Consider the following 17,378-nt stretch of genomic DNA (forward strand, 5'->3'; position numbering starts at 1 on the left):
AGTAAACAGGAGTAATACACTTATTTTTTTGTTATTAATAATAATATTTTTGAACAAACACACTCACATTAATAATTATACCATTTATTATATATGTTTTACTTTTAATTTGTTTCTGACAAAATTTTCGTGAAAATTGAAACCCATTTTGAATTTGTTTAAAATGATAACTATTATTATGACCGGAAAAGCTCTTTTTTGGGTTGGATTCGGATTTTATCATGACAAATTATTATGGTAGAAAAAAAATAAATTAATTTTTAAAAATCACAAAAGGGTGGGATATCTCGTTATGTTGACGAATCGACGCGCGAAATTTATTTTTTAGTAAAAGTAACAAACAAACACAATTCATTCAAAAATTCAAACGTAACTCACCAACTTAAACATTATTTTTTAATTTTTACGATAAAATTTATAAAAAAATGAAATTTGACAAAGTAAAATGAAAGTACGAGACTCTCATGTTTAAATTGTACTTAAAAAGTTTCATATATATGATTATAATTCAAATTTTTTCCAACGTTATTTCGATCATATTATAATCCAATTTATTATGTATCAAGCACAGCACTTTTACATTAGCTGCTTTAAAGTTTTGTTGCTATATTTTTTTCCGAAAAAATTGATATTCACATCATTACTTGAGACGAGTTCTCAATAATGAGCATAGATTTTAATGATTAATAATGTTAAAAAAGGCTCCTCTCGTTTTTTTTTTGTATTTTATTTGTACCATCATCATTATTTGTTTCAATTATTAATCATTTTAAATCGAAAGAAAGAAAGTGCACGAGAGGGATGGGAGCAAATTTTGCATTTATATCACAACTGATTTATAAATTTATAATATAATGATATTTTATAAAAATCGATAATAATAATAATAAAATTTTTCCTTTGAAAACTCATGATGTTGATTGTATTTCAAGTTCCTATCATCATGTGTATTTTTCTTTTTACTTTTATTTAAAAAACGTAATAAAACAATCTTTTTTTTCTTAAAAACGCAATGTTGTTATAATTTTTTACTTTTTTAAGGCGATATATATTTGTATCCTTCATATTTCCTCTTCACTAATATTGTACCAAGAAAGTTAATAATAATATACAAAATAAACATCAGTTCCTTTGTTAGAAGTGTTCGTTTCGTGTGTCGTGATTCGCGCTCACTTTAAACAAAAAAGTTACAAGTCTGATGAATATTATGAATATATCATTGTAATAATTAAATAAATTTGAATGAAAAAACAAAACTGGTCAATAATTTGTAGCAAAAAAGTACAACATGTAACATGATTATATTAATAAAACATGTGAGAAAGAAGAAAATATTTTTTTTTAATAATAATATATTAGGACCAGCTTGATTATAATAATAATAATTATTATTGACTCGATGGACGTTATTACACAAATATATAGTTATTTGTTGTATTTTTCTCAGTAGTAATAGTAGAACTATAGGAACTTCTAAAAGGTATGAAAAATTATTACATTATTTTTTAGGCGTTATTTTTGTTGTCAATTCAATGTTCATATATATTTAGAAGAAAAAATACGAGACGACTTAATAAAAATGATTGTTGATGTTTTTTTTTATTAAAAAGGTGAGTGATCCCTTCATATTATTAATTTTTTATATTATATATTTCATTGATCTTTCTCTCTTATTACGTTTGTTTTTTTTTGTCTATCCCTATCATGTGATAGATTATTGTTTAATATTAATAAACGACATTGTTACACATTTTTTTATAATATATACTTTTTTTCATTATTATTATTATACGGACAGTCAGTCATTATTTTTATCATTATTATTATAATAATATTGTACTTAGTATTTTTTAATCATATGTTTAATCAGTGATTATATATATTTTTTATATTCATTATTATTAATTATTATGTTGTAGTAAAATATTTAATTTTTTTTTTCCAATAATAATAATAATGATGTTTATAATAAAAAATAATATATAATACAAGAAGAAATTAATTCCAAAAATTCTTATACAAGGTGTGTCCTACCTTAGTAAAACTGTACTGTACGGTTATATTTGGTCCAAAAGAGATGATGAAGCGTTGATTTAGTTTTTTTTTCTTGCTAACAATTTTAGTACACTGGAAGATGGGATTCAACGTCGAATGATGGTTGAATTTGGGGATGGATGGGGGGAGAACTCCACAACGATTACCATGTTATTATTATCATTATTATTTCAGTTGTTCGTCGCAAGGTGATGATGATTTGTGTTTTGTGTATGTTGCTTTTCAGAGATGGCTCTTCTTCGTCTAATCCTTACTAAATGTAGTTATATGTGTGTATAAATGTATGTATGTGAGATCTGAGACACGGTTCCTACTGCTATTGATGATTAGATGCTTGTGTTTCTTTTTTAAATATATTTGTAGCGATAATGTTGTTTGTTGTTGAGTTTAGTATGTATTGTTGTAGTAATATAGTAGTTATAATAATAATTAATTAAAAAATTCATATGCACATCACTGATACAAAAAGAAGTTTTTGTATATAATTTTTAATGTTTGTTTTTTTCGCTCATCTACAATTTATTTTTTTTTCTCCGTAAGAAGAGGTGTTGGATGAGAAGATTATTTACTCGGAAAATGAACGATACAACTTTGTTTTTGTTAATTTATATTCGGGACTAATCATTATTGTACTGCCACGTGCTAAATTTCTGTAATAAGATTAGTAGAGAGAGAGAAAAGGGGAAAAGGTTTCATTTAATTAAATTTGTCTTATAAAAAAAAATATTTTTTTTTGTTATGTAAGGAATAAAAGAAAAGTTACTTACTTTAAAAATTGTGGCAAAATTGAAGTCCATCCACTACGGTCATGCTTAAGTGTTAAATATAATTCAAATGTTGACACTGTATTCGGGTCTGTTTTCAGTGAAGCGATACGCCTGCAAAGACAATAGCGAAAAAAAATTGATGAAAAATTAAATTATGGTCAATAAGTGGAGTTAAAAGCCGGAGAAGAGTAAATAATGACAAAAGTTCGTTGCTAAAAATAGAGTTGTTGCCAAATAAATACTTTTAAATTGCCTTAAATTAAAGTCAATTGGAATTCATTAAATAATCATAAAAACACACAGACAGTCGCAACTGACTGCTGATACAAATCAGTTTCAATTGACGATAATTTTTGTGTTTGTTCAACGAAAAGTAAAAAAAAAATAAAAATAAAAAATTGGAATTTTTTTTTCGCTTACCTCGTATTATCTGGTTCATCTTCAAATTCAATAAATAAGCTACATCCACGGATGCCACATGGCTCCTTTTCCGACATTACAAACATCTCCTCCGCTATCCTATGTAACAAGTCTGACGGTAATAATACTTCAGTGCACTCTAAATGCCTTTGTTTGGCCACTCTAAGTTCATTTTGGAGACGCAACGTGAGTGCTTGCAACGCATCCTCTTGCGGCGACGTACTTAGAATAGGAATTGGTGGTTCTGATTCAATTTGTTGACTCCTATTATTTGTATTGTTATTATTATTTGTGTTACTACTACTATGATTAGTACTTGATGGCGGTGTTATCCATTCGGATACTGAAATTAAAAAAAAAACAGGAAAAAATTAATAGGAAGTTCAAAACTTCTGCTTTGCAGTCATTTTCAGTCAATTTGCTCCGCTTGAACAACTTTAATGTGAAAAATGCATCATGGATCATTAGCATTCTCTTTTTTTTATTTTTTAGTTCGTTATTTCTTTTAATTTGTATTTACACAAGAAATCATGACTCATTCGAAATAAAGGAAAAAATACCATTGAAATAGTTGTACTTGTTCATATATGTAAATAAAACTAAAAAAACAATGAAGTCTATAATTAATTCAAGTACAATGCGAATCCATTCTTCATTCTGTAACATTTACTTGAAATTAATTATTTTCAAGCCATTATACTATGCGCGTGTAAATTTAATGAATAAAATAATTGTTTTTCATCTATCTTTTAATTTATATCTCGCTACACACAAAAATTTAACCCACAAATTCTTCTCCATCCAAATTTCAATTTTTTTTTTCAATTCGGACATGAATAATAAAATTGAAGTCAGTAGGAAATGGAGAGCGAAAAAAAATTATTTCCAAGAATCATCACGAATTACGATGGAATGAAATAACATAGAAGAACGGAAAAACAGCTGTTTCATTGCTTGAGTGCCTTTCCATACATTTACGTTTTCGAATTTTTTTTCTTCATTTTCTTCTCTTATGTAAGAGAATTAAATTATAACTTTTTTTTATACGAAACGAAAAAAATATAAAACTTCGTGTGTAACTTTTAACATAATTTTAGCTTGATGTGTGTTATAAAATAAATTTAATGCGATAGAAATAGCAACTTTGAGCCGCAAGTAAAATGGATAAAATTAAACTTTTTTAATGTACAAATAATAACAGGGAATTTTTGTGACATTTTGTAATAAATTATATGCAAGTGTAATAAAAACTTTTAAAAGGATTAATTTTATCCGTATTTTCAGGGAAACGTTTTTTTTTAATGTATAATAAAATGTCAAACAATAGGAGACCGGCACTTTGTGGTACGACGAAAAATTATTTTTTTTTTATAAAATAAAATTATTGATTTTTTTTTGTTAAAAAAAATATTTTTTTTTTAAATAAAAATTAAAATAAAAAAATTTCATACTTTTAAGACTACTTTCGTCATATTCTGCTTGTTTCACAGCGGTGTGATGATCTTGTAAACGAATGTACATTTTAAAAAATTTTAAATTTTTTTTTTAATAAAATATATTTCAAATTTAATAAAAAATAAAAATTTTAATAATTATTTAACAAATTATTTTTTTAAAAATTTAAACAAGAAAATCTAAAAAATTTCCGACTTTGACTAAATTTTGTCCGAACCGATAAAATTTTTACAAGTCCAAAAATAAAAAGTGATTTTCTTGTAAAAACTACGAAAATGTTCGACGAGTTGTTACTCGGACAAAATTCAGCAGCAGAATGTGAGCAAAGAGTTGGCTGCCATGAATTTTCTACCAACACAGATGCAATTTTTGCCGTAGCGCACTACACAAATCAGCTGTTCGGCATACACGGAGGGGCAATCATGTGTTTTGTTGCGCATGGGTATTGGAGTGTGGGTATGTGCCGGTTAGACAATTTTTCCGTACACAGCGCGATTCACATATGATTTCCCTTCTGAGACAGCCGACAGCGGCAAAGTACATAAGCGACGCACTAACACACCGAAAGGGGTCACTAACACCGTAAAACGACGCGATGTCGGAGTGTTAGTTTCTCGTTTTCGTCGGTGTGTGTGTTATGTACTTGTTTTTTTTTGTTATGTACTTTTTGTACTTAGTACTTAGTGTCTACATGATTTACTGAAGGTCTTTTTATGTACTTTAGTTTGAAAAAAGTTGTGTCTACGGAGCGCCGTATAGTCATATGTGCCTTGTACGAGACGTATAATTACTACATAAAATTATATATCGAGAAAGTTCGCATAGCAACAAGAGTTTGAATTGAACTGAAAATGTACTGAACTGAGTTTTTCATGGATTTAGTTTTTTCTCTCTACTTTTTACTTTTTTTTTCGTTTTCTTGAATTAAATTATAAAACGTACAGCTGAGTAATATTTTTCGTACGTTTAAAGGTGGATAAGGAAATAAATTGATTGAAGTGATAATTTCTTCGTTGCGTACGGAAAAATTTTTACAAGTACAAAATTATTTTTTTTTTATACGGAAGAGAAAAGTTTTTATTAACTTTTTTTTTTGTATTTTTGGGGAAAAGTTTGATATATGTTTAATCTTTCATTTAAAAAATTTCTATTTTCTTTTCTGACGTTGGACCGAAGAAAAAATATGATTTTTTAAACATTATTATTACGGAACACAGAAAAACTAGAAAAGAAAAGAGAAACCAGAAAATATAATAAAAAAAGTAAAGAGACGGTCGGAAGATACTTTTCTATGTATAAATGTTCATTCACCAGAGAAATAACCGACCAACCGACGTTTTATGTATACCTTTCATTTTATTATATTTTCTTTTTTTTTACATAACTACGTCAGCTACTAACAGCTTTAACATAAAAATCAATGAATTCTATATTTTTCGTGTTTCGGAGAAATTGACTGGAGTGTTTTTATTTTTTTTAAAGATATAAAAAAATTTTTTGGAGACTTACCTTGGACTCTATTTGTTCCCAATGCGCCGAATTGACGTTGCATAAATTGATTTTGTACTGGAAGGACCTCCATTTTCATCAGTTCTTCAAATACTTCGTCAATTTTGACAGATTTTTATTGATAAAACGTTGGGTGAAAGGAAAACTTTTTTTCTTCGTGTGTGTAAGTGTCTTTAAATTTTATCTTTTTTTTCCGTAACAAAAACTAGACTTTTCAATATTTTTTTTTGGATGATTTTCCCTCTTAAGATTTATTTTTTTTTCAAGCAGTATTCACAGCACTCTGGTATCACTTTTCTTGATTATTACTAAATTTTAATTTTTCATGTAATTTTTACAGCTTTTCCTTGAGATGGATTTCTGATATATTTTTTCTTCTATATTTTCTTCATATATATTGAAAATTTCTCTTTTTGTCGTTACAAATGGCCTTATTTAATTAATTTATAATTATTGCTCAAATTTGTATCTTTTCATGAATTTTTCTTCTTTGGATAGTTCAGCTCTTTTTTTTCAGCGAATTTTCATTCAATTTGTTATTCTAAAAAATTATGCTTTTTACTTTTCATCAGCTTTCATGTAATTTTATTTTGTTGTAGACCGGCTCAATTTTTCTTGTTGCCTATGTGTAAATTTATTTTTTCTTCATATATTTTTTTTTGTGTGTTGAATATGAAAATTGTATTTTATGAGTTATAACAAAACGAAGACAGTTCAACTCTCGACAATTGTTAAAGACCTACTACCCGGCCGGCACCGAATCTCCCGTATTTATACGTTTTCCGATCGTGCCAGTACGCAAACGCGACTCTGCATGCGAAACATATGGAGCTGTGTGGTACACACACATTCAAAGGCACACACACGGAAAATCAGATGTGGAAGTGTGTTAGCTTATGTACTTCCGTACATTTGTCGTGCCGCATACGACGAAGTAAATAACAAAAAAGGGGCACACACACATACGTCGCAGGCGAATTTTGCTGGTTCTACGGTCTTTTCAAGTGTTAGTGAATAATGGGCATAAGTAGAGAATGAGCAGTCAACTAGGGAAGACACGTACACACGCTGCTCATCAGATTTTTTCTTTTATTATTAATACCATAGTTTGGGGGATATCTGTGTGTAGCAGCTATACGGGGAGAGGCTTATTTATTAAAAATTTTCCATTAAAATTGTTTTTTTTCCTACTTCTTCTGCTGCTGCTACGAAAATCCCTCAAAAGATCCTGTGTATAAATATAGTGTGTGAATGTACACAAAAATCGTGTACAAAAGGAATATTCAAATATGTGTAAAATTTCATCAGCCATTTGACGAATAATAAAATAATTAAATATTATGGAAAAAATATATCCGGAATTCTCAGAAAAATACATGAGAAAAAAATATTAAATCCAAAAAAGTGAATTTTGTTTTTTTATTACTCAGAAAAAAACGAAAAAAAAATTGTGAATAAAGAAAAATTAATTCCGGGTCAAAAAAGCAAAAGAAAATTTAATAAAAATTGGATTCATGAAATTTTTCAACCAAAAATTTCATTTTTAAAGTAAATTTATTTTTTTTGTCTAAAATAATTTTTTTTAAATTAAAATTTTGTGAATAAAAAATTTTTTAAAGAGTTTTAAATTTTTTTCTTTAAGTAAAAAAATATTATTCAAGTAAAAAAAACCGGTTTCATACAATATTTTTTTTAGTGTAACAAAAAAATATTTTTCATCATAAAATTCGAAAAAAATTAAATTTCTCAAAAATTCTTCTCCGTTGAGAATCACAACTTCTGAGAAAGTGTGAAAATATTTTTTTCCTACTCATAATTTAATTAACAGAGATAAATCCCTTTTTCCACGAATTTGTTAGAAAAAAATTTTTTCATGACAAAAAAATATTTTTCTCTTCACAAAAAAGATTTTTCCTTATTTTTTTTCCACGAAAAAAATAAAATGTGAAAAAATCGAAAATAATTTTCCGAGAATTAACTTAAGCGAAATAAATTTTTGATTTCCAAGAAAAAAACTAAAATGTTAATAATTTTGCCTCTTGCTGTGTAAGGCAAAAAAGAAAATTTATTTTTGTCAATTCAGGAAAAATTTATTTTATTGCCGATTCGCCGGTAAAATGTATTTTATTGATCGACAAGAAAAAGTGGTTTCTGTGTAATTTTGTCGTTTTTTCGGTGAACAGAAACAGTGAAATTTATATTTAATGAAAAATCTTGTAGTGTGAGGGTTATAAATTAATTAGAAAAGGAAATTGAATTGCAACGGAAATTAATTTTTGTTGACTTTTCGGAGGCAATTATTTTTTTTCTGTATGATTTATGAGAAAATTAATTGGTGACTTTAGTGCAGAAGAAGAACTTTTAATTTTATGTTATATGGAAAAAGTTCTTCCAGGAAGTTTCGAATTTAAATACATCATGAATTTTTATTCAATTAATTTTTACTTTAAAAAATTTATAAAAATAAATTAAAGTGAAAATATTTTTTTTTTTGAAGATGAAAATTTCATTAAAGTAATTTTATTTTAAAAATTTTCTGAAAATAAATTAAAGTGATTTTTTGATTAAGAAAATTTGATTAAAATAATTTTTATTTTAAAAATTAAAAAAAAAATTAAAGTGAAAAAAAAAATTTTTTTTTTTGAGGATGAAAATTACTTAAATGGCTATTCTCATATTTTTAAAAAAAAAAAAGTTGATTTTTTTTCTGAATAATTCTGATTCAGCAGGCCAGAAAAAAATCATCAACTTTGTTAAAAAAGTGAAAAAAAATAAATTATGACTCAAAATTAGCAAAAATTTACTTAATTCACGAATTGCAAATTTTTTTTATACTTAGAAATTCTTCGAAAACTCAAGTGAAAAAAAAAATTAAATCTCCTTTTCCTAATTCTACAGCAAATTCTCTACAAAATCCATGTACAGTAAAAAAGCAGCTTATGATAAACTTTTTATGAACTAATTTTATGAAAATTTTCAGGCATTTGAATAAAATGAAAATATACAGAAAAAAAAGTAAGTTATCAATGGTAAGATATTCCGTAAGCCGCATACATGCAATAAATATATTTATTTCTCGTAGACGGAAAAAAGTTCGAAAAATCCTCAAACACTCGAACATTTAATATAATTTGCTTTATTGGATTAAAGTAAAAACGCTTATACAGATTTATTATATTCAAAATAATTTTTTCTTCTTCTTCGTCGTTTTTTTTTCGTCTCGCTCGCTCGTTTTACATTTGAAAATAAAATGTTGAATTTGCACGAGCCATCGAACGATGTTGTATTTTGTAAAGTAAAATAAATCAATATCCCATAAACCTTCGTTAGAAGCATACACAGTCAGTTCAATAAAACATAAAAGGCAACAACAATAAGAATAATAATAGCTTGCTTCAGCGAATTGCATTTTTTTTATTTTATTTTATGTATACATGATTTTTTTTTCAGTATGTTAAACAATAAACATTGAATGGAAATTTACTGACCTGCCCAGGGTTCTCAAAGTTAATCAATTTTTGAACCCTTTCGAATTTTTCCCACAAATTTATTTTTTTTTGTCCCTTTTTGACAAACAAAATAAATAAAAATACTGCAGTTGACGATATTTTATACGGGATTATGTAGAATTTTAATTACATTTACAGACACAATGCAATAAATTTTTTTACTGCTTCAGTGGACTCAATTCTGGATTTGGTCGGAATCGCATTGATTGACGTTTATTTTTGTATATATTTTTTGTTGCACGAAAAAAAAAATATCATTTCTGCCGCCGCAGTGATAACGTACACGTTCCGTAAGACAAAGTCAAGCCCTTTTGCAGACACGATCGACGTTTTTAATGTAAATTTATTTTTATTCCGATAGGCAAGTCAGATAATTTGTATTCATTTCCACAATATTTACGAGTACGAGAGATGCATTTGAGCAAATAATAATATATAAATACATGAAAAAAAAAATATCGCCGTGAGGTATAAATTGCCATCACATACAATTTTTCTCTTTCTTCTTGACTTGACTTATGTCTGTCTCTCGGTGCGCTGCTGCTGCGTCGATATTGTACCCCGATAGTTCAGAGGCTACACGTTTTATGCATGGCAAGCGTGTATCGGAGAAGGAGAAAATAAATATTAATCAAGTTTGACTCTGAATAATAATATTATGTGTGCGAGGCAAGCAGCAACCAACGTGTCTTCAACTGAATTCTGGATTGACTGTATATTTTATTGGTTTATCGACTCACACTCTGCTTGATTTTTATTTCTTATTGATCGAAATTGGATTAAACAAAGGCGATGTGTGACTTTTTTTCCGTTTGGAGTTACAAAAAAAGGATCAATTGATGACAGTAATGATACCATTTCCACAAAAAGCAGTAATTTGGATATTTACAGATGAAACATTGATGAATCGACGAAAAAAAAAGAGCATCTAAAAATTTAATAAGTCCATGTTGAACAATTTAACACACGTCGTCATCTAGACTCTTTTCTACCTGCGACGACGACGACAAAATTCACTCACTCACATCACATCTGATAACGAAACCCTGTTTTCTTCCACTTTGCTACCTATAAGCACTTCAACCATAATAGGATATTGGTCTATTTGCATTTAACATTCTCTCTAGTTTTCTCTATTTCTTATTCTTCCTCACATTTATCGCTATGTATTATATTTCGTTAAAAAAAAACACATATCACATGCAGAACATTCACGAGAATGAAAAAAACAAATTTTTTTTCAGGCGATTGCTATTTTGAAAAATGTTCGTAGATCTAAATTTTTGTAAAAATCTTAATTAAATGAAGAAAAAAAATTAATAATAATATTTTAAGATAGAAAAGGCATTTTAATGATTTTTAAATTAATTTATTTTTATTTTTTATTTAAATTTTAATTAATTTAATTTTAATTAATTATTAATTATTAATTAATTATTTTAAAAATATTTTTCAGAATTATTTAAAAAAATAATAAATTAATAATTAAATTAAATTTAAATTTTGTAATTTATAATAAAATTATTTTCAAAATTGTTTATTTAGAAATTATAGAAAAATATTAAATCAAATTATTTAATAAAATAAAATTTAATTAAAAATATTTCCATTAATTAAAATTTTTAATTAATTTTTAAATGCTTTTAATATATTAACAATTCTCTAAATTATTAAAAAAAATAATAATTTTTAGTTCATTTTTATTTATTTTTGATGAAAATAATTTTCTTAATGTGTTTATTTACAAATTTTGGAAAAAAAAATTAAATTATTTTTTTACTTTTTTATTATTCGATTTTGGTTAAAAATTGTCAAAAATCTGTAAAAAAATAAAATAAATTTTCTTTTTTAAAAATAAAAATTAATATATAGTCCAATTCATGAACCAAAAAAATTAAAATAAAATTTTATTTATTTAGAATTATAAAAAAATTATTTTAAAAAAATAAAATTTTATGTAATTTAACCATATGAATTTTATGTCAATTTTAAGAATTAATTTAAAAACAATTTAATTTCGTTTATTAAAAAAAAAATAATTAATTAAATTAATTTTTATTCAAATGATTTTTTGACAATTGAAAAAAATTAACCTCAAAAATTATTTCTTATATTAAATATTCCTTAATTTTTTTTTTTAAAAATATCTAAGATAAAATATGAAACATTTTCAAAAATTGCCCTTACCTCATAGAAATAAAATACACAAGCCGGCACTGACGAAGAAGAAGAGATCTTTGTAAATTAGTTTTTCTCCTTTTTTATTTATTTTACTTTTTTTTCTTGATGTTTATATTTACATATTGAGACAAAATTCAAGGCAAGGGGATACCGATTATGCGGGAACTCCTTCGTATCGCCTTTTTTCATTCTGCTGCTACTTTTTGGAAGGTAGCAGGTTATTTTTTTTTATTTTTTCGGGTTTCTAGATAGTACTTTATTCGACATTTACACACTTGAATGACTCTGAATATGAGGGAGCGACGACGACGACGACGATCGTTTTCCGCAATGAGCTTGATAATGACAGAACAAAGAACGGAAAAGAAATGCCTTTACACTTTTTTTCGGGAGGAAGTGCCCTGATCACCGTTCCATTTTTTTTTTGTTTTTTTTTAGTAGGTAAACGCAAAAAAAAATGAGTGAGAGATAAACATAAATGTAGCATAAAAGTCATTAGAGAAAGTTTCTTTTCGTTTTATTTTAAACTTTTGTACGTAACTGACGTCTTTTCTTGCCAAAGCAGCAGCAACAACAACGAGAAACAACAGTAACAGTTTTTTTCTTTGTATTTTATTGTGATCTCTATAACGAGACTACAAGAGTAGAGCATAAAATTATGTTCGAGTCTTTTTGCTTTTACTGTTGACGCAAAACCCGTTAAATTATGACAACAAAACGGTGATCTTGATGGTTTTTTTTTTTCGTTAGAACTCATTAGGCAGGTTGTCGCAACGAAAAATTTCAACTGTTGGTCCAGCTTGTTGCTCGAAACTTTTTTTCTTGCGTCACATTAAATAAAATTTATTTGCTCAACCTTTTTCTTTCTTCATAAAAATTTTTTTTTTACAATTTTATCATTTTTTGTTCCATCCTCATATTTACAGAAACACACATTGTACCCCGAAACACAATAAAAAGAAAGATTTTAAACAAACAAGGGACACTAAAACTTTTTGAACTTCTAATTTAAATATATTTTTATATTTTTTTTTGTTTTTGTCGCAACAGACTCACATAATAATTTAACGATAATGAATATTAAAGTACAAAGTAAACAGTTCGCACCCGAAAAAAAGTAATTCATTTGCACAATAAAAATTATTATTATTAATTAAGTATCACAAACGACTTGTTCTCGTATACAAACAAAAAAGCGCAGAGAGAAAAAAAATTAAAAACATCATAAAAAATTTTATAAATACGCAAAAACGCATTAAAAAAATTCCATTAAGGCAAAGTGTTAAATAAATTATTGTTATAAGAGAGGAGAAGAGGAAAAAATTGTAATACATTTTATTCTTCTTCTATCATAAAATAATTTTTCAAGATTCACGTTGCACGCATTTTGTTCACAATAAAACGATCATCATCACGGCAACGAAGCTTGCAGCACACGAGAAAGAAGAGACGAGCGAGTAATAATTTTCTTATTTTCTCCAGTTTTTTTTTTATTTTTTTAAATTATTATTATGATTATTATCGTCTCTTTTAAGGCTGTTTCATCTTTGATTGCTGCCCTCTGTCAAAACGTGTTTTTTATTGTCTCAAAAAAGGTTTCTTTAATTTATTTTCGCCCTTTTCGTTCTTTTTAATATTTAAAAATGGACAAAAAGGCGACCGATGTTTGTCAAATAAAAATCCCTTCTACTCTTTTTTCTTAAAAAAAAATAAAAAAAAACACTTGATTCATCTTCATCTTGATTAATTTCATAATACATTAATAATACAGTTTGAAACGTTTTTTTTTATTATAATTTTTTTTTTCGTGTCAATCGCGTGAATAAACACGTAAGAACATGCATGTGTGACGTATTCGTACATGTGTGTCAGGCAGAGTGTAGAAGAAGAAGGAAACTTCGCGAAAGTTGCCGTATGATTCATATGTCGAGCGTATTTTAACTTATAAATAAATACATAATATGTATATATTAGTGTTATCGCCTCATCATTATTATAACCGTCAACTTTTCGCAAAACGTTTTATTTTTGTACGAAAAAAAAAATAGTGTGTGTATGAGCGAAACGGGAAACTATTAATAAGCACGTATGAAGTACATAAGTGATTTTGTAGGCAGGGACAGTAGTTGGATGAGAAATTGACTTCCTTGTTATAGATTTTTTCTTAAAAATATTTGAGATTTGCAAAAAAAAATAAAATTTAATTTTTTTTTGTATATTTTAAAAAACATGTTTAAACATGTTTTCAAGAAAAATATATTAAAAGAGATAATGGTCAAAATTTCTTTTGTGATTTTAAAATTTTGTTTAAACAAATTTTATGGAAAGTTTTTTCAAATTATTTTTTTTTTAGTTTTTAGGATTTTTTAAATTTATTTTTAGGACAGAATTTTATTCGAAGCTTTAATTTTAAAATTATTTTAATAATAAATTAATTGATTTTTAAGATAATTTAAAAGATCTTTTAAAATTATCTGTATCTTTATTTTATAAGTTTTTTTTTTTAAATATTTTTCAAACACCATAAGTCAAAAATATTTTTCTAATAAAAACTTTACTTTTAAACATTTTTTTAAAATTATTTTGATAACTCGAATTAAAATATCATTTTTTTTAAATTATTAATTATATGTTTTTTTAATTTAATTTTTTTAATTTATTAATTAAATTAAATTAATTAATTTATATAATATTTTTCTACATTTTTTTATTTAAAATAATTTTTTTAATTTATGAAAATAAAAATATTTAAAAAATAATTAACTCAAATTAAGAAAATATTTTTTTTAATTTTATGTCTCTATTTAAAATTAATAAAAAGTTTTCATTTCTAAATAATTTAATTAATATTTAATAATTAATTAATATTTTTTCAATTAAAATAAATTAAAAAATTAAATTAAATTAAAAATTAAAAAGTATATTATTTTATTAAATTAAATAAAAAATATATTTAAATGTATTTTAAGATCTAAAAAATTAAATTATTAAATAAACTCAAAAATTAATATTAAATATTTTGACGTAAGTTAATATAACGTAATTTATAATTTTTTTTTTTTTTGAAAAAATCTCTCTTAATTTTTTTTTTTTAAACAAAATCTTTAATGAATTAGCTAATTTTTAATTTAAAAAAAAGTATAAATTAATTTTTTTAAACAAATATTTAATCAATTTTTACTTCTAGCTTCAAATTTTAACTTTCAACTTTTAAATTCGTCAATTTTATCCATCAATACCAATCAAAAAACTACAATCAAAAACTACATAATCAAAAGAGAAACATCAATAAAAAAAATTGAACGAATAACTCAAAAGAAGAATAATTTACCATGCAATGGAAATTTCCACTCGCAACCAAAACTATTTCGTTTCAATCCATTCCTGCCTAATGGCAACATCTATCGAACGAGTCCGCGACATAATAAAACCTGTTCGAACAAGTTTTTGCTCCGATCCGAACATTAGTAGTATTTTATTAATTTCTTGAGGGCTCGCTCATGTTGTAAGTATATACTGGCGATACCGCTACGGAAAAATCGCCGTTTGTCCATGGATGCAGCGAAAAAGTGAACAAACATGCTCCAAAGTTGTGCGTTGTTGATGCACTAGTTGTGATGTTTAAACAAGTTTTTTTTTGTACCTATAAATATATTTTTGTAAACTGATTGTTTGAATCGATTTCACCATACGGATTTTATTTTTTTTATTCATGATTCATTGAATTACTTTGATCTTTCTTTTTTTTTTGCTTCATTGTTGGCAGAGTTGTAAGCGATTATGATTAGAGAAAGACGAATAAATAAATTTTCGAATCGAAAAAAAGAACAAGTATTGTACCTGCAGGATAAGGATTTATGCATTTTGCTTCTCTCTTCTCTTTTTTATCATTTGTTGTTCGTTTTTTTATTTTTTTTAATGTACTTGCTGTTGAGGAAATGTGGATTAAACTTACATGAGGAGAGATGGATAGAGGAGATAAGCAATTTTTCTTCGTACATAAAAATAATAATAGAGCAAAGTGATTCATTTCATATTTATATATCGTTCCATATCTCGGTCCGCACATGATGTACGCACCGAGGGACAAAGAAATTGAACAGGTATTGTCTAGCGCTTTGTGTTCGCCTCATAAAAGGCAGTGAACTATAGAAAAAAGGCAAAATACAACAATTAACAATGGATTTCTTCTTCATATATATTTATCGAGACATGATTGCTTTGTGTGCAAGGGCTGACGTTTTTGGCATTTTTCTAAACAAATTCATCTCTGGTCGTACTTACAAACTCAATTATTCAGTTTTTTTTTTGCATTGAAATCGAGATAAACATGCATTTCAAAATTTCATAAATAATCTCTTTATTGACGACAGACTGAAATTCAATGCGTTTCACAATTCAATTGAACTAAAGAAGCAAAAAAAAACTAGTAAAATAGGACAATTTTCATGCATTTATTGGAATAATTGAATCAACACACAACAACAATGCCGAGCTCCGAGATCCAATCAATCAACGTATTTATTACCTGTATCCGTTCAATTTCATGACAAAAATTTAAAAGTACATTATTTTTGGTCATGAACATTTTTTTTTAAATTTTTAATCGTTCCAAGTTTATTTACTTAATTAATCTCCGCACAAAATGTTGCATCATTCGGAAACAATCGGACACCTGAAATTAACGTTAAATTTAAACAGCTGATAAGACACGTTTGTTTGTCATTTTATAGGTCAGCGGTTGATAAATATTAATTTTTCGATAGAATACATTAAAAAAGTTTTTTATGTGTGTGAGTACCGGCCTACCCTTGTACCGTATTTTATAGATGAATCATCATCTTCATCGAATAAAAAATAATTCTATTTTTTTTTCTGACGTGTTTGACACATTTTAATAGTTTTTACATGAGAAATCTGGGTTTTTTGGTTAAAGAAGTCCGTTTATTTATTTTATTGATGTTAAAAATGCGCTCAAGAATTGAAAAGAATTCAATGAAAAAATTTCCATTAATTTTTTTTTTAACATTGTATAATAAAACAATCATGCTGAAGTGTCATTCTGGTTATAATATACTTTTTTGTGTTGTTATAATCAGGTGATATTTTGGTTAGCAACACATAAGAACACGTTTCTGTTATTTTTTGTCGTACACATGGAATATAAGACAAAAACGCGATAGACACGTTATTTGTTGTTGTTGACGAAGAAGTTGACAAAGATTTCGTCATACAAAAAAATGACAATTCTTTTGGAGGAAAAAAATATAATAATAAGAATGGACATGGTAACAACAATCAGTTCTCACAATGTTACGTCACATCAGAGGTTGCAAGAAAGTCATCTAGTAGATTTTTTTTTGCTACAAAGTAAGCAAGTTTTTTTTTATATGCAAAATTATTTAAGTTAAAAAATGTTGAGTAAATAAAAATTTAATTTTATTCTGTCAAAGTCAATTTAAAGATTAATTATTTTTTAAAA

At 26.0% G+C, this 17,378-nt stretch overlaps 1 protein-coding gene across 1 annotated transcript in view; it reads right to left on the reverse strand.

Annotated features, from left to right (window-relative positions):
- Positions 1-1,842: 1,842 nt before the first annotated feature.
- LOC134838014 (protein charybde-like) overlaps positions 1,843-17,378 on the reverse strand; it is a 246,258-nt gene continuing 230,722 nt past the window's right edge. The window contains exons 2-5 of the mRNA XM_063853447.1: positions 6,207-6,351; positions 3,243-3,585; positions 2,823-2,933; positions 1,843-2,705 (exon numbers count right to left, since the gene is read on the reverse strand). Coding sequence (XP_063709517.1) covers positions 2,621-2,705; positions 2,823-2,933; positions 3,243-3,585; positions 6,207-6,285 — 618 coding nt within the window. The 5' untranslated portion in view covers positions 6,286-6,351 and the 3' untranslated portion in view covers positions 1,843-2,620. The remainder of the gene's footprint in view (positions 2,706-2,822; positions 2,934-3,242; positions 3,586-6,206; positions 6,352-17,378) is intronic.

Source organism: Culicoides brevitarsis, chromosome 1 (assembly GCF_036172545.1).
Source record: "Culicoides brevitarsis isolate CSIRO-B50_1 chromosome 1, AGI_CSIRO_Cbre_v1, whole genome shotgun sequence".
In the NCBI taxonomy this organism is placed as follows: Eukaryota; Metazoa; Arthropoda; class Insecta; order Diptera; family Ceratopogonidae; genus Culicoides; species Culicoides brevitarsis.